The sequence below is a fragment of the Paramisgurnus dabryanus genome, chromosome 15, assembly GCF_030506205.2.
Source record: "Paramisgurnus dabryanus chromosome 15, PD_genome_1.1, whole genome shotgun sequence".
NCBI classification, from domain to species: domain Eukaryota; kingdom Metazoa; phylum Chordata; class Actinopteri; order Cypriniformes; family Cobitidae; genus Paramisgurnus; species Paramisgurnus dabryanus.
Genome location: NC_133351.1, coordinates 26435519 through 26454686, shown reverse-complemented (window position 1 = coordinate 26454686; position 19168 = coordinate 26435519). Strand labels below are relative to the sequence as shown.

Genomic DNA, 19168 nt, shown 5'->3' with positions numbered 1-19168 from the left:
GTCAGCATGCGTTTCATTTCCCTTAAACACTGTCATATAAAAAATTCCTTCTCAGACCTACACTTGTCAACCCCTGCTACGTATCCTCTACTGGTTCATATTGGTTTAACTTACCGATGACTCGCTATCTCGGATCAGAAAGTCTCCCTCCACTCCTCTCTCATTAAGCGCGCACTCCGCTTGGTGCCGTGTCACGTTACCGTAGTACCAATCCTTTCCTGCAAATTTGCCCGTACGTGAAGGCCCCGTGTGGCTGATGTGAGGGGAGGCGTGACTCGCCCCCAGGCCCCTCCCTGCAGGCCCATCAGCGAGCACCACCACATAGTTTTTAGGCACTAGGCCGACCATGCCACGATTGTTTTTACACCTCCACCACTCCGGGTCATTCTCTGGCTTCTCCAACACCTCCATAGTCTCACCCTTCTCAAAGTTCAGTTCCTCCTCTGTAACTGAGCTGAAGGGGTACAGAGTCTGGACCACATGCAGAACGGCGCTCTCGGAGCCCCCCGGCCGTCCGTTAAGCATTGCCGCCCCCTGCCCCACCTTTAAGGACCGGAAGCCCCCCAAAGCGTCCCCGAAAACCCCATCGTGGTCTGCGTATCCCACCTCCTCCTGAACGTAGTTGGACGGGAACCAACCGACGCGTCCGGCGTTGCTACCCCTCCACCAGCCGTCGCTGCATTTCTCCATGACCACCACCCTTTCGCCTTTGACAAGGTTGAGTTCATCTTCCCTCTCCGGCGTGTATGAGAACTTTACCAGCGCGGGAATGTTCAGGTCATAGATCCGCTCGGCTCCGCCTCCTCCACCGCCTCCCGCGCTTCCATTGGACGGGTACTCTGCCTCCGTACTGGGCGTGGGAGAGGGATCACGGGCACTAGTTTTCCTTTTCGTTTTTCCCAGGCCTGGAACAGTAAGAAAGGGAAAATTTTGGAAAAAAAGCTTGTAGTCTTGACGGATCATTAATCCAATGAATCATTAAACCAATTAGACAAACATTTCAAAGCAAATGCTTTTTATATGCTTAAAGTTAAATTGAAAGTTAAGCTAAACTCGCCAGTTTTATAAATAAAAAAACTTTTATTTTTCATTTAAAAACTTTAAATATTTTTTATTAGAGATCCCACATCTGAAGTCTCACTAATAGTGAAGGAAACTGAAAAACACTTTGTAATAGGATAAGTGGAACTAAATGACATCTGTTTCAGTTGCATTCCTGGACATCTGGATATATTGAACATGTTTTCTGCACTGCTACTGGATCTACAATGTCACAATGATTTGTGAGATTGAAATATAAATTAAATGTCATGAAAGATTAAAGTGAGCCAATGAAGACACAACATGCATAGTCCTTGCTGGCTGCATGCAACAACAAATAGTGTGACAAGACGTTTTTCACTCTTATGCCGGGGTCACACTAGACTTTAAGCATGGACAATGTCTTGCATATAAGTAACCGAATACAAAAAGGGCCCTAAAGTGTTATTTTTTCACTCACACATCATGGATTTCGATATGCTTGCACCATTTTTGTTGCTTTTATTACTATTATTACACAAAATGGGATTGTAAAATACATAAATTCTCAGTTTTCGTCCATTGGAAAAGGTCACACTGTGACTTATTATTCATCTATTGGTTCCACCTGATATTGGTCTTAACATGATATGAACTGAATGAAATAAGCTATTGCTTTCAGTCATGTCCTAGTTAATATGAACAGAAAGCTGATACTGTATTATGCCCTGAAAGATGTTCATATCAAGGCCAATTATTTTTCAAGTACTAAAAGAATTAAGTGACTCATTGAGAAACCACAACCAGAATCATAAAATTTTCTACAGTTCCCATTTTGACTCTAATGAACCACAGACTTTCAAGTACCCCTAAGTTCCCTGATATAAAAGCTGCGTTATGAGCCAAGTAAGAACATCTAAGTCCTAATTCAATTTTAAGGAGAGAGAGGACATTTGTGATCTTGTAATTTAAAAACAGACATAAACAAGTAAACACACAACTTTTCAAAAGTTTAGAAACTCTTATTCTGTATTTATATTTCCACAGTATACACTGTTAGAAAAAAAGTCAAAATAGGTCCCCCAGCTGTCACTGGGGCAGTAACCCAGGAAAAAGACCTGAATATGTAGCATTAGGTGCATACACCGATCTGCCATAACATTATGACCACCTGTCTAATATTGTGTAGGTCCCCCTTTGCCACCAAAACAGCACTGAACCGTCAAGGCATGGACTCCATTAGACCTTTCTATCACAGGGCATTTTGCCACCAAAATTTGAGAGTGTGCCACTGAATTTTACATCCAGTCGCACATGTGCGACCAGTAAATTTGACCTTTTTTGTGATGTGACACTGAATTTGAAACAGCACATTGTACTTTCTCGATCTATCATTAAAGTATTTATTAGTAATACAGTGGAAATTAGTAGAAATGTGAATATTTGGTTAGCTTGTTAAATTACAGTGTGTGCCCCTAAATTTTCTGGTTGCGCCCCTAAAATTTTCAGTTAGGGGCCACTGTGCTCCTTGTGAAAAAAGTTAGTCTTCAGAACCAGCATTAACTGATACAGCAATTTCAGCAACAGTGGCTCGTCTGTTGGACTGGACCACACGGAGCAGCCTTCGGCTCCCACGTGCATCAATTAACCTGTCGCCGGTTTACTGCTTTTTCTTCCTTGGACTACTTTTGATAGCTACTGAACACTGCAGACCGGGAACACCCCACAAGAGCTGCAGTTTTGGAGATGCTCTTACCCAGTCGTCTAGTCATCACATGTCAAAGTCACTCAGATCTTTACGCTTGCCCATTTTTCCGGCTTGTAATGCTGCGTTCACACCAAATGCGAAAAGAGCATTTGGTGCGAATTATTTTGACGTTAAGTCAATGTAAAGATGCGCTTACGCATGTCTGGAGGTCTTGCAGCGTAAATGAGGCTTTAAGCGCGGCGTAAATTAGGCTTTAAGCAGGGCGAGAATGATGCAAATTGACACGGAATGACGCAAATTTGCTTCTGACGCCCGAGTTTGGTGTCAATTTGCGCCGCGTTAACCATTCAGGAGCCTGCTTGCTGCTGTGGCGGCAGGCCTGCCCAGAGTCACTTCTTGCCCCTCCCACAAGATTTTGCCTCGGACTTGCTTTTTACGCGCGTCTATTCCGCTTTAGACGCGCAAATGCATTCAAAATGTTCAAGTGGCAAACTAGAAGCATTAGATACATATTTTCTTACTATATTTTACACTTTTCCTCAAAGTTGATGTGTAATGCTGCATTCACACCAAACGCGAATAGAGCGTTAAATTCGCGTTTGGTGTGAACGCAGCATTACACATCAACTTTGAGGACAAGTGTAAAATATAGTAAGAAAATATGTATCTTTGAGGTACTAATATGATTTTTTTAGATGCAAAGTTAAACTTTTGCTGTTCTATTTTTTGACTGCTACGCTAAAACAGTGACTGATACAACAGGCTGGTGCCACAAGAACCGAGAGGCAGATGACATCAAAATCCCATGAGAGCGATTCGAGAAATCATACAGGAGGAGACTGCTATGAAAATGCTCTTAAAGGAGGTTATATAATACGACTAGATGTTTTCTTTTTTATTTAGTGGAACACTGTGTGAAACGTCAAATTATAAATACCCAGGGATTTCTCTTAACCCCTGGTTAAATACGAACAGTGTGAAACAGATAACCCAGGATTCCGATAACCTGGGCTTTAGAATAACCCAGGGTTAACAAATTCAAGTGTGAAAAGCCACTTTACAGTGCATTTAATCTAAACATTTTATAGGTACAGTCTTGTTCAAAATAATAGCAGTACAATGTGACTAACCAGAATAATCAAGGTTTTTAGTATGTTTTTTATTGCTACGTGGCAAACAAGTTACCAGTAGGTTCAGTAGATTCTCAGAAAACAAATGAGACCCAGCATTCATGATATGCACGCTCTTAAGGCTGTGCAATTGGGCAATTAGTTGAAAGGGGTGTGTTCAAAAAAATAGCAGTGTCTACCTTTGACTGTACAAACTCAAAACTATTTTGTACAAACATTTTTTTTTCTGGGATTTAGCAATCCTGTGAATCACTAAACTAATATTTAGTTGTATGACCACAGTTTTTTAAAACTGCTTGACATCTGTGTGGCATGGAGTCAACCAACTTGTGGCACGTCTCAGCTGTTATTCCACTCCATGATTCTTTAACAACATTCCACAATTCATTCACATTTCTTGGTTTTGCTTCAGAAACAGCATTTTTGATATCACCCCACAAGTTCTCAATTGGATTAAGGTCTGGAGATTGGGCTGGCCACTCCATTACATTAATTTTGTTGGTTTGGAACCAAGACTTTGCCCGTTTACTAGTGTGTTTTGGGTCATTGTCTTGTTGAAACAACCATTTCAAGGGCATGTCCTCTTCAGCATAGGGCAACATGACCTCTTCAAGTATTTTAACATGTATTCAACTGCATGTGGCCCTTGGACCCAAAAAGAACAATTTTACTCTCATCAGTCCACAAAATGTTCCTCCATTTCTCCTTAGGCCAGTTGATGTGTTCTTTGGCAAATTGTAACCTCTTCTGCACATGGCTTTTTTTTAACAGAGGGACTTTGCGGGGGATTCTTGAAAATAGATTAGCTTCACATAGACGTCTTCTAACTGTCACAGTACTTACAGGTAACTCCAGACTGTCTTTGATCATCCTGGGGGTGATCATTGGCTGAGCCTTTGCCATTCTGGTTATTCTTCTATCCATTTTGATGGTTGTCTTCCGTTTTCTTCCAAGTCTCTCTGGTTTTGCTCTCCATTTTAAGGCATTGGAGATCATTTTAGCTGAACAGCCTATCATTTTTTGCACCTCTTTATAGGTTTTCCCCTCTCCAATCAACTTTTTAATCAAAGTACGCTGTTCTTCTGAACAATGTCTTGAACGACCCATTTTCCTCAGCTTTCAAATGCATGTTCAACAAGTGTTGGCTTCATCCTTAAATAGGGGCCACCTGATTCACACCTGTTTCTTCACAAAATTGATGACCTCAGTGATTGAATGCCACACTGCTATTTTTTGAACACACCCCTTTCAACTAATTCAACTAATTGCCCAATTGCACAGCCTTAAGAGTGTGCATATCATGAATGCTGGGTCTCATTTGTTTTCTTAGGATCTACTGAACCTACTGGTAACTTGTTTGCCACGTAGCAATAAAAAATATACTAAAAACCTTGATTATTCTGGTTAGTCACATTGTACTGCTATTAGTTTGAACAAGACTGTATGTGTGTTCCCTGGGATCAAACCCATAATGCAATGCTCTACCAACTGAGTCACAGAAACACAGTAAATGAGTGTTCTTTTCTCCTCTATTGATCATGTGGCTACCAGCAGCAAACAGACAGGCAATCATTTCAAGCGTGCGTCACCGAGCACAGACTACAAGGAAAGTGCAGTGAGGTGTGTAAATTAATCCGAGGCCTGGAAACTCCTCACTGACTCTGAACCTCTGCTGTCAGTGAGCAACTCGAGCGCAATGAGCCTCCCAGGCAACGGGGGCAGTGTGCTGGATCTGTCTCCTGCTGATAAGAGACACAGAGGTGGAAGGGAGGACGGGAACAGTGCCATGCAAGAACTCATTCTGATGTGAGCTGACAGGAGAAAGAGAAGTCAATTTGGCAAGCAATGACCCGCAGAGTAAGTGAGACACGGAGATGCAAAAGAACATTTGACGTCTGTCACAATTTTCTCTGAAACCCATAGAATGCGCCGCAAAGCTTTTACAGGCGCATGCATGCATGCACACACGCATACAAATGACTTGCACGCGAGCGCTAACAGCTATGTGAAAAAAGCCTCAACTGCTGGGTCCCTGACCACTGAAGTGCACAGGTACTCTCTCTATTGATGTCTGTCAGCCTCTTGGCACCCTACACATTAACCTGGAAAATCAATACTGACGGCTTTCTGATGTCAGCATTAACCTGCAGCCGTTCCACACATCATTTCACAGTGCACAAGGTGGGAATGTGAATAAGGAAGCAGTGAACTGACAACATTGCACATCAATGATCAATCATTGACTTATCCTTTGCTTTAAAATGGAAAGACTGGTACGTCTCAACAATCTGGGTGAGATCATACTTTATATTTTTCAAAGTTTGTGACGTGCACACTACTGCAGGTCACACTTTACCATTGCGGTGGTGCGGTGGTCATGACAACCCTCACAGCCTTATTTAATGGCAATTAAAATGTTGTTAGTCAGTAATTGAAATGTCTTATTTTGACAAATGTCACTTTTGTAATTTCATTGGTATTTAACAAATTTGACATATCTTTCGCTGCAAAACTCGCCAAGTGCATGCAAAAATCTCCACTTCTACAAGTCTTCAGTAACTTTAAACCCCTTTTAACTGAGTAAAAAACTCTTGCACCTAAGGCTGTGACGGTGGCAGTAGGCATGTTCATAGGTGCCGATTTCTTTTTCTGCCGATGGGTGCTTGTCACAATGTCAAGTAATGCTTAAGTTACTTAGCAACAGCAGACGCTCTGGAGCACCCAGGCGCTTTGAAAAGGAGGAAAGTGGCACGATCACGTTTCCGCATGGTTTTTCTACGCGAAATGTGAAGCAAATGTGAAGCAATTGAGCATAAGTGCTTGGAAATTTCAGTGGGTGCTCGAGCCAAGATCACCTATGTGCGTGTTTATTGTAGCACTTCCATCCGTAAAACAACATACGGTTCAAGTTAGGAACTTTATTGGGGTTATAATGTTTCCAGCCACTCTAAAAACGTGTTCTGATGGTGTACTGGAAGTGCCCCCAAGCCAGTAGGTCATCACTGATATCAGTTGCCCACCCTTGCAAATAGCGCATTAAATCTGAGTCTTGAGTGTTTTTTTCAGTCACACAAACTTGATGGCATCTCTGCGCGAGATTGTACTTTCATACTTTTTCATATTTTGTGACGTGCACATAACTGCGGGTCTCACTTCACCACTACGATGGCACGTTGGTTATCAGTCCCACTGGCACCTTGATCTACCTGCACCACCATACGTCCAATTCTTCTGTGCACTTAGAGGGCTTTGCTGAAAAATCATCATGGTGTTCAGCAGATTCTGCCAACAAACCAGTATTTCAAAATATCCTGAGGCCGGGATTATGCGGATTTTAAGTTTAAGTATTTGATGAGCGTATAATACGTATAGAGGTCAATCGAGAGCCAGCGCCAGCATTTTTCATGATTTTTACAAAAGTTTAATGCCTTCCAGAAAATGTTCATCTTAAAATATATAAACCCTCTGCTTTCAAAAAATACCGACTAATTTCATCGGTTCTTTTTTATCACCTCTCAAATATAAGTAAGTTTTTCAAAAACAAAATTTTGAGCAAAAAACTGAGATGAGGGATGTTAACAATTAATCGATCTTCGATTAATTGTTGATAAAATTTAAATCGATAAAACTTAACGATTGTTGAAAAAGCAAGGAACTAGAAAAAGAACACTTGATGATAATGAAACTTTTATTTTGTCATGGATGCACAGACTTTCATCCGACTGTGCGGAGTGCCCGTTATGAGGCGGAGTTATACTGTGTCTATTAGTCATTATATTTCATTACAATAATAAATTGATGATTTTTATCAAAACATCAACTACATTGACTCATTTTACAATCCCACTAGCATGTTCTTTAGACAAAAAATAAAATCTTTAATTCGTGTGAGGAAGCTGGCGTTTTTACGCACACTTGTATGTCATTGTCTACATACCACTGCTGTAAAGACTTATTGCATTTTTACTGTTAACGATTATTCAATTGATTGATCGTTAATTAAAACGATCATCGAATATGGGAAATTGCATAAATTGACATCCCTAGCTGAGATAATAATTTTTTTGTGAAGGACCTTTGATAGAGATCAGATGCAAAGCGATCCTTAAAACGTACACGGACATACAGCTGTTTGCCCTAGGGCGATACTTCCGTGTTTTATAAGTTGCGGAACCTGGTGAATATTAGCGGTATTGTGGAAAGCCGGAAATACTTGTCATTGGCAGGGAAGCGTTTTCTCTTAATTTAGGAGTTAACTCGTCAATGGCGGGGAAAGAGTTCAACAACTTTGCTGTTAACTCTTTCGCCGCCATTGACGAGATATCTCGTAAATTAAGAGAAAACGCTTCCCGGCCAATGACGAGATTTTCTGTCTTTCCGCAATACCGCTATTATCCACCAGGTTCCGCAACTTATACAACCCGGAAGTAGCGCCTCACGTGAAAGAGAAAGAACTCCGTGTATGTTTTAAAGATCGCGCTGCATATGACCTCTATCAAAAGTCCTTTGCAAAAATTGAATTATCTCAGCTTTTTGCTCAAAATTGGGTGTTTTTGAAGAAACATACCCATGTTTGAGAGGTGATTACAAGAGATGAAGGTAGGATGAAATGTTTTTTTTTGTTTGAAAGCAGAGGGTCTGTTCTTTCATTTGGTGTATTGTTTGTTTATATATTTAAAGAAGAACATTTTCTGGAAGGCATTAAACTTTTTTGAAAATCATGAAAAATGCTGGCGATGGCTGGCAACTTTTTTTAAAAATGCTGACGGGGAAAGAGTTAAACAAGTTTTAACTGTAAATGAACATTGTTTGTTTTAAATTAACTCTTTCACCGCCAGCGTTTTTAAAAAAAGTTGCCAGCCAGCGCCAGCGTTTTTCATGATTTTCACCAAAGTTTAATGCCTTCCAGAAAATGTTCCTATTCAAATATATAAACATACAATATACCAAATGAAAGAACAGACCCTCTGCTTTCAAAAAAAAAAAAAAAACGTTTCATCCTACCTTCAGTGGTTCTTTTGTAATCAGCTTTTGAATATGGGTAGGTTTCTGCAAAAACACCACATTTTGAGCAAAAAGCAGAGATAATTCCATTTTTGTGACGGACTTTTCATAGAGATCCCATTCAGAGCGATCTTTAAAACAGACACGGACATGCAGCCGCTTGCCATAGGGCAATACTTCCGGATTTAAAAAGTTGCGGAAGGATAATAGCGGTAATGACATTTGCAACATCCAGAGTAATGACATTTGCAACGGTATTGCGGAAAGACGGAAAATCTCGTCATTGGCGGGGAAGCATTTTCTCTTAATTGACGAGATATCTCGTCAATGGCGGTGAAAGAGTTAATTGATGTTTTATGAAATAAAATAATTTAATAATTAAACACCAAAAAATATGTCACATGTAAAATGTGTGGTTGAGCCACAGTACACTTTTACAATGTGTGCGCATTAGGATTGCTTCACCTCCACCTCATTTTGAGCCAGGAAAAACCCTGCATTACTTTCTGCATCTCCCTTTCAAGAAAAAATCTTTTCATAACTAATTCTTGTATTCAAAAACAGCTAGACAGAGCACGACAATAAACCAGAATATCAAGGTGCATATTTATGACATTATGTAAAAAAGTGATGCTGAAAAACTGTGCAAATGTACATAATCCAACAACTGAAAGACATGTAGGCGTACAGTTCATTATCGGTCACGTACTCAAACAAATGGACTAAAATGTCCATCCACAGAAAGAGTAGGAGTGACCTGGACTTTAAACCAGAATAATTAACAGTCATTCCTCCAGCACAGTGGAAACTAAAACTTTCCCTGTACAGTAGGATCTATGAGTGTGTGTTGGCTGAGAGTGGCGTGTACTTCTGAAGCTCCGGCTGTCAGGCAATGAAGACTGCAACATAAACAGAAGAAAGGCCTTCTGGGAAATCTAGAAATAGAAGCACGTCCCACCAGCAGCAACAAATACGTGAGAGGAACGCCAAAAAAATAAATAAATCGATAGAGAAATATGAAAACCATATGTGTGAGATGACACAATATGAAGCCTCTTTTCTGAAAGCCCAGAGAGGGATAAAGCTGTTGACATGAGCGAAAAAAGATTTGAAGAGCTGCTCTGGGCCACATCAAAATGACAAAAACATGACACGCTGAACAACTACATGTATTACACTGACAAACGGTCCCTGGCCGCCATTTTAACATATTCATTCCAACGCTAGCAGGCACGTATATTGTCACATGCTTGTCAAGCTCTCCTTTCATATTTACACTGAGGCAGGCCTCAACCAATTGAGCTGGCACAAGAACAGCTTCCTGACAACGTTCAACTCTCTATCCTTATTAACCTCTGAACCTACTGTTTCCCTGCATCTTCTGTCTAATATCAAGTTGACTTTTTAGCAGGCAACAAGCATTAAAGTAATAATAATGGTGCTTCCTCTACCATTATGCTGTCCATTAAACCCCATACCACAACATTACCCAAATATCCCTTCATTCGATTAACTCCCCATCTCTGAGATTAGCTTGTAACTTAACCCACAGTAAACCTGTGGACTCTATTCAACATTCATTCATGCCTCCATTAGAGAAATACAGTGTTGTATTGTAGGTAGACAGAGGAGACTGTTCTACTCTTTACATCTTCACATCAATGTCTGTGCTGAGCATTTAAAAGGGAAATGAAGGTTTTAAATAATTGTTAGGGAACAATGTAAAATGCTTTAGTAAAAACTATATTACATTTAACAAGACAATACATTTAATTTCTTTCTAACATAATGCAAAAAGTATGGTTTGTAAAAGTGCAAGATATGAATCAACATAATATTTATGGTGAAAATCTCTATTATATTCAATGAGTTCCATGTATTTTTACAGTAAAATGTTGTTGTTAAAAAAAAGATCTTTGTGTTATTTAAAAACACAGGTCTCAGTAAAAATTTACAGTGAGATTACAATTTTAAAATTCCCTGTGTGACTTTACTTCACATTATTATATTTTATTAAAATGATTAATAATTGGTACATTTGTTACCAGTTTTATGCTCTTCAGTTAATGTTTATAACTCTTATTGTCATGTGTTTTGTATCTGTGTGTAGGCATTAACGGCGCAAGCGTGAGCAGCACATATGCGTTGCGTGAGAAGGGCGTGAGGAGAGCGTTTGCCGCCCGTGGCCATTGTGCAAAATCTCGTCTCATTCAATCTCATGTCTCGTCTCGTGCAGTACAGTAAGTGTTTCGTCCCAGCCCTAGTAATATTATACAGTACAATGCAGAATACTGTATATGAACAGTTAGATATCATATGTATCAGTCCAAATATGGTTAATAATTATAAAATACACACAATTTTGCCCTAATGCATTTTGCCACCATATTCTAAAGCAGGGGATTTCAAACTTTTTGTGTGTGTGGACCACTATTTGTAATCAAGAATTTTCGCGGACCACATTATAATACTCATAATAAAATATGTCTAAACAAAGTCCTGAATTTATCTGCACCTCTAAATAGGCTTACTAGCACTAAAACTATAACTGGTCATCACATCAGTACAACAGATTCTTAAAACATATTCTTAAAAATATATTTTTTTCTTAAAAAAATATATTATTTTATATTTAATTTTGCCTTTACACGGACCACCTGCAGTGGTCCGCGGACCACAGTTTGGGAATGGCCGTTCTACATTTTCTACCATTTTAAATTGCTTTAAAGTTGTTGACATGTTTCCTGTATTTATGTCCTCAAGTTTTCCAACAATCACAGCTGACAGTTTTAAGGGGTATGGAGCACTTATTAACAGCGGTCAAAAGAAAAAATAATGAAAAATTGGCAAGATTGCATAAAGAAAGTAATACAGTAACGATACTTTGTCCTCTGTAAGAGCTCCTTCTCATTTTATACTCAGCATAATGCCACAAATGCTATTGATGGAGTTTAACTTGAATCCGGAACATTCCTTTAGGTGAGGAGGATGGGATCAGGAATCTGCTCTCTATGGATTAGATGGGATGAGTTATTAAGATGTGCCAATTCACAGTACAACTCCCATGAGATGCATGTAAAATTATGCTAAGTGTGTCTGAGTTTTAAAAAATATAGAGAGAGAGAGAGAGAGGGAGAGAGAGAGAGAGAGAGAGAGAGAGAGAGAGAGAGAGAGAGAGAGAGAGAGAGAGAGAGAGAGAGAGAGACTGTGTGAGAGTGCTATTGGTGTGTGTGTGCGCACGTGTGTGTGTGTGTGTGCGTGTGTGTCCTGACAGTTAGTGAGATCCTCTGATCTTCAAAGAGTGACAGGTTTTGAACTCAACAGGATGAAGGGAGGGACTGAAAGCAGGTATCCGTGACAACCACCAATCATAAGTCCCCTATGGCCTCGCTGAGAGAATTAATTCCCAATGCAGAATATACTCAGAAGGTCACTGCTGTATATTGATGACCTTCCTTTTGGAAAACAAGACAATTGTGTTATCTTTGTTCGACAGATTTTAAGAGAACATTAATTTAACCAGGACTCCAAACTATTTCATATTTACATTCAGTCAAAGGCAAAAAGAGTCCACAATGTAATTACCCATGTAAGGACTGTTCTTTCAAAAAAAGACTAAAGGCCGTTTCACACGATATGCGGCAACCGCAAGTGTTTAGTTCTTTTTCAATAGAAGACGTGCGGAAAGCGGCAAAACGGGGGCGGTTACAGAGGTGAAGCGGAGTTGGTCCACACGCCTTGCTCGTGCACCCAAAATCCTCTTCCTTCTCCAGACATGGTACTTCATAACAAGCACCGTTGAAGATTTGCACTAACTGCTGTACAAAACGCTTCCAATACAAGAGAAAAGCTGAAGCCGCGCGTCAATTTTGCCGCTTACTGCGTACCGTGTGAAACGGCCATAAAGGTCAGTTCACAGCAAGAACAATAAAAATTATGATAAATATTAATATTTAAAGGACTAATATTCTGTTGCTAAAAAGAACATTATTTTGTATATTTGGTGTAATGCAATATGTTCACGTGGTTAATGCATTAATTTCCACATACCAAACATTACTGTAGCTCATCTATGCCCCACCTTTATGTAACGCGCTTTGAAGATGAGGAGTTTCCGTGTGTTTTTAGACGCGACATATGAAGTAAATGTGAAGCAACTGCATATGTGCTCGGCCACCGGGGCTCGGCTTAAGCAAAGCCCTATGGCGGCCACAGTATCACATGCGTGAGGAGAAAAAACATAGACGTCCATGGGAGGCACCGAAGGCATGCGTTGCACATTAACTTGAAATGAATCTCTTACAAATCCAAAATGTGTTCATTCTTAGAAGTATCAATACTAATAAATGTAGGAACCGTGACTTTTTAATTTCCGAGAATCGCGATGCTTTTGAAGAATCGCTGCACCATGCAACACTATTTTCTATACACTATATTTAACACAATAAATTCATTGCCGTCTTCAGTGAAAACTTCATGACCCAGTTCTCAGGTAATTTATGAGATGTACTATGAACCTAGATTCTATTAATCCATTTCCACATATCGTAGCTCATCTATGCCCCGCCTTTCTGTAATGCGTCAAATTTGCCTAAATGCGTACAAAGCTCATCATTCTGAGAAAGCACTCTGTGATCTGATCAGCCAGCTATCCAGTGCGTTGTGATTCGCCAAATACCTCAAGTGCGTAAACGGAAATGTGACGGTCCTTACCATATTTGGAAGATCAGCTCCCAAAGAAATAAGGGAAGGGGATAATATCATCTCTACTACCTTATCAATACAAGCCTGAATCTGACCCAGAAAATGCAGACGACCAAGCTGATCGATCAACTTTTCCAGTGCGACTTGAGCACAACTTAAAAGATGGGTAAGTTAAGGATACTAAAACACAAAACCATGTCTGCATTTCTGATTGTAGAAACAACAAACAAACAGCGCTTGGAAATTCTTGGAAAAAAGTTGGAATTGCTCCACTTTGTGCACATCCAGTCTGTACTCTCCCATTTTCAAGTAAATGTGCAGCACACAATCAAATATTTGAGCTGTATTGTGGAACGGTGTTGTAAATTGATTTCCACCATTGATTTCTTGTTTCCTCTATTGTAGGGCTAAATAAAGTAGTTTGCCTTTTACAAAGAAAATCACAGCATCTCCATGACATGGCGCAGGAGCAATACTACAGTACGAATAAAAGTTACACTCCCTATCTTTGCTTATACCTTAGGGTGGTGTTATGCAAAATGCATGGATGTGGCTTTACTTTAAAAAAGAAGATATCTTTGGGTTTAAAACTTTAATATTTGCAACTTTACAGATCTTATATATGAACAGACATCTTTAAACACTTTAAACACTCTAAGGAAAACACTTCACACACCACAGATGTGATGATAAAGATACAGAGAAACAATATAGTCATCGCACAACATTATCAACCTTTGGTGCAGACACAAATATAGTTATTTTTATCCTTAATGTTTCCTGATCACTCTCATGTCTTAAAAAAGCACTACTGCTTTGCCGACACTGGATCCTGAGCTTGAAGCAAAAAATAACTGGAAAGCTGAATGTGTTTAGTGGTGGATGGTCAGACAGATTGAATCTGAATGAGGAGTCTTATTTCAACACCTGTCTAACCTGCTTCAGCAATTCTCTCGTGAAACTGCCAAGAATATACGCACAATCACTTACATACAATCAGTGCTTGAAGTTAATGGAAAGTTCCGGTACTCTCTTGTGCACCTTAGATGGTACAATGTTTGTGCACTCTCAGAAATAAAGGTACAAAAGATGTCACTGGGACAGTACTCTTTCATAAAGGGACACCTTTGTACCCAAAGAGTGAATATTTGTCCTTCAAAGGTACATATTGGTAGTTCAAAGATACACATTTGTACCTATATTATACATATTATGACCTTTTTTAAAGGGTTCTGCCCTCGTGACAGCTTTTGTACCTTTGTTTTTGACAGCGTGTGTGTGCGAGGCCGAGGGAGAAGAGTACTTTTTGGGGATACATTTATCATGATTAATGGTAATCCCATTTACTGAAGCTTTGACTCGGAGAGACAGTGGCGAAACACAAGAAAAAGTGAAGAAGTGTGTGTACCTCATACCGGTGAGTACCAGCAGACTTTAAGCACTGCATATACAACACAATAAAAATAATACAGGTAAAATGTAACACTGTTTCCTGTAAAGCTGAATGATGGCCTGCTCCAATTTCTTTGGCAGTCTCTAGGACCTGCATGAGGAAAATTTATTGCGTTTCACAACAGGAGCCATTAAACCTCTATGTGTCTCTAGCCCTGCGGTAGATGAGGCATCAGCTATTCATTGCCTCCTGTTGTTAAGAACTCATTAACAAAAATAACAAAATGTTATTCAGAGCTCATTAACTCATGGTAATTACATATGGGATGAACTAAACCATACAGTATACAGGGCTAAGTGTTGTATTATGCAGGTCTGCTACTGATTTAAAATGGTGATAAATTAAGGTATTAACATAACTGTGTCTTATAAATCAGCATTGAATGAAATCCTTGGTCTGTTTATGTGGTACAGCATTGCGTTAGCAACTCAAAGGTCATGGGTTTGAACCCAGTGATCCCACATAGTTATATGTAAAGCTTCAATGCACTGTACTGTAAATCGCTTTGGATTAAAGTGTCCACCAAATGAATAAATGCAAGAGGATACAGTGCTTTGTCAACACATAAAATTCATTGCCTTCTTCAGTGAAAACTTCATGACCCATTGCTCAGGTAATTTATGAGCAAGGCAAGAATTGAGATGAACCTAGAATCCTCACACACATGTAGTGTCCTTACCGAAAATGGATACTGAGACGGTCCCACGGGAAAACCGATGAATAAATTTCTCTTACCAGTCAAGGTAATCTGATGTTATAGTGATGCCATATCTAATGTTATTCAGTACTGGCAAAAGTGTAAGCAAACAAAAACAAGAGAACATTTCTGAATAATCCTAAATTGAAACAAAAGAACCATCGGACAAATGGGGGACGCTTGTCTTCTGACACCAGCAATAGGGCCACACATGACCAAACTATGTTAGGTATCTCAAAATGCACATGGATCATTTGTTAGCCCTCAAACTAGCATCTAAGCATTAAAGCATAATGATTAACCAAACATAATGAAACCAAAAACAGGTTCAGGTGTTGCCTAATATATCTCTTGTGTTTGCTTTGTGCTTTCAGCATGCACACAAAAAGCTTCCGTCCCAAGAGTCTTCCTTAGCGCCTTGAGATGACAGATTGAGCGCTGAAAGCAATAAGCTCCTGAGGGGTAAAGGGAAGTAGGGCACGGTGACTGCAAGAGCGTCTCATTCATGTCATCAACTACCGATGCAGTACTGGACCTGCAAAAGCTCATTTTAGCTAATGACCCAACCAATCTTCAGCAGACACAAAAATCTGACTGCATAGTGAGCACAGTAGACGATAATATCTGCAGGTTAATTACTAAAAATGTGAAAATTAAAAAATACAGGCGCATAATAACCAACAATCTACTACGAGAAGCGCTAATTATTTCAGGGTCACAAATAAGCAGAGCTGATGCTCCTTAGGTGCCTGTGATCCACTAACGCCTGATGAGCTTGAGTTCAGCACCACGGACATCACATCTCTGCGTTGTCTCTCCTATCAGCAACAATTACAGCTATTTCAAGCACAAAATGATTTAAGACATACTTTTATGGCATTTAATAATGCCGCAAATAGCAGTAATATCACACACGCAAACATTAGTAAATCGCATTGGGTGAATCATGTCTCCTCCAGTGAATTTTTCACTTGAAAGGAAACTCCTAGAAATGCATATGCAATAAGGTCAGTCGCAGAAATAAGTAGACCACACCTTTACAGCGCTAATTATCCACGGCGTGTCATTAGTAAATCCCAACAGTAATTATTTAACAACAAAATTATGGTTTGGGCTGGCGTAAATCTGTTAAGCTGTTAGTAAATCTGGTGTGGTCCTGAAGAAAGCTGACTATGGGAGCACAAGGAGAACGAGATAGACCAGTTGTAAGAATACAGATGGGAGAAGACTGTCACAGTTGTAAGATATAAAGTCCAGTATTGCAGTTAAACAGAGCCAACGGGCTCGATTATAAACACACAGTCTCATCTTTTTGCTTTAAAATGCTCATTAGCTGGACAGGACAGAAAAAAATGCAGTCTCCTAGTGTAATTACAGCCGAAGAAGCACAATTTATGGTATTATTGTCGGATTTTATTGGTAATGTGATCTATGTTACTGCACAACAAGCTTAGCTTACATTTCTGGAGATTTCAGGCTGTCCCCATTCGAGTAAAACAAGACTATTGCCTTGCCTACACAAAAAATAGGCACCCGGGGGGATTTTCAAGATGGCCACCGAGCAAAACGGTTTGCCTTAATAGGTCGGTGGGACTGCGAATTGATGTAGCGCTTCACTGAAAGTTCTTACCGAGTGTGTCCTTCAGGTTCTTCACTAGTGAGGTTTTCTTCAGACTGTTCTTGCGCTCCACGTAATTCGAGGGGACGTAGCCGGTGCGGTTGGACGCGTTGCGGACTCTCCACCAGGTCTTGGAATCATCCAGCAGCCACAGCCGCTCGTTCTTCCGGATGTCCAGTTCCTGGTCTTGCTGAGCTGTGTAGTCCCACTTTGCTATAACAATCACCTCCTCTGTCATCTTTCATCGAGTCCCACTGAAAGATAAGGGGTAGAGAAATGAATTCAAGATGATGAAAGAGAAATCTTATGACTGCCATAAATAATGGTAGTAATAAAAAGAAAATGTGTCCACAACCGAATCATTTAATAAAGGGCAGACTGACCAACTATTATGTGTTAAATGCTAAGGAAACATACAGATAAGACCGAGAACTCCCTTTAAATGGTTTTTAATGGTTTTTTGACATTTACACCTTCCCCTGCATTAAGACATTGAGTCAGGTCTTTCTGACAAATGCATGACTCAGATACGAGACAGACATGATTACATATGCTCTATTTAACACAGTGTAATCGGCAGGTGAGCTCATACTCCCTCCACCCCACCCCATGCATGCATGAGAGAGAGAGAGACAGAGAGAGAGAGAAAGAGAGAGAGAGAGAGAGAGAGAGAGAGAGAGAGAGAGAGAGAGAGACAGAGAGAGAGACAGAGAGAGAGAGATTTAAATCTATATCTGTTAATGTCATCCCGTATTTCGCATATCGCAATATCAGAGAAAATGTCCTGGCCTACTCAAAAAAGCTTAAAAGAATGAAACAAATGATGAAACCGAGGATTAAGCGACAGAGTCAGAGTACTAAAGAGAAAGAGGGAGAGAAAGTGTCACATTATTCACAAAAGGTTAAAGCGACTTAATCCATGCCATTGCTCTCAAAATATAAACAGCTCAAAACACCATTAAAAATGACTGAGGCTGTCAAATGCTGGGCATACGTTTTGGAAATACACAGACGCTCATGTTCCTTCCAGCAAACTGACAGAAACGATAGCGGGCAATTGCTAAACCCATGAATGAATAAGTAGGCGGGTTTATTGGCATGGCAGATTTTAAACACCTTGCTTGTTGCGAGAGGAAGAGTTGCCGAAAGATTAAATATGCACTGAATAGTAATGGAGTGATTAAGTATTGATGGTGTTTCAGGGAAGCACACTTAAAGCTATGTTTCCCTGCTGAGAGACGCTTTTGCAATGGCTACTGAGTCAAATGCACAGCCTTCAGGAGACCGAAGAGACCTAGCAAGTCTAAAAGTGTGTAAATGTGTATGCATCAGCTTTCATTTCATGCTTTGCCTGCGACGCATAAGTGATGTAGATACGCCAGGCTTCCTGATTTCAGGATGATGTAGAGAGACAGTTTTTCTGTGCCTTAACTGCTCAGTTAGTCTAAAGGTGTTAAGTCGATGTCATTTAAGTTTATGGTGTTAATCTATTTGTGTACAGAACCAGATAAAGACCATTTAAGGAAAGTTATTGCACTCTGGTCATATTTGCGATGGCTTCAGGCAGCTATTTCAGCCAGACCAAGTCCTATCTACCTGAAAAATCACAACTAACAACTAGGGCTGTCGCGCTAACCGCATTAAGCCTTGTTTATGGTCGCGCTTTGGTCCGCAACGCAAGCCTCCGCGGATCGCGCGCGCGTCTCACCAAACGGACGAGGCGTTTATAGTTGACGGGTTCGCTGTTGCACTATTTTTTGAACCACCAGGGGGCGACGCGAGCAATAAAGTCAAAAACAAACACAAAGAAGAGGATAGAAGAAGTCGTCCGCTG

At 40.1% G+C, this 19168-nt stretch overlaps 1 protein-coding gene across 2 annotated transcripts in view; it reads right to left on the bottom strand.

Moving 5' to 3' along the window:
* LOC135782564 (cytoplasmic protein NCK2-like) overlaps positions 1–19168 on the bottom strand; it is an 85112-nt gene that overhangs the window by 18568 nt on the left and 47376 nt on the right. Inside the window, exons 2-3 of one of the 2 annotated variants that reach the window (XM_065292930.2) lie at positions 17347–17588; positions 115–905 (exon numbers count right to left, since the gene is read on the bottom strand). In XM_065292930.2, coding sequence (XP_065149002.1) covers positions 115–905; positions 17347–17572 — 1017 coding nt within the window. In that variant the 5' untranslated portion in view covers positions 17573–17588. The remainder of the gene's footprint in view (positions 1–114; positions 906–17346; positions 17589–19168) is intronic. The other variant, XM_065292931.1, reaches the window with a different exon arrangement.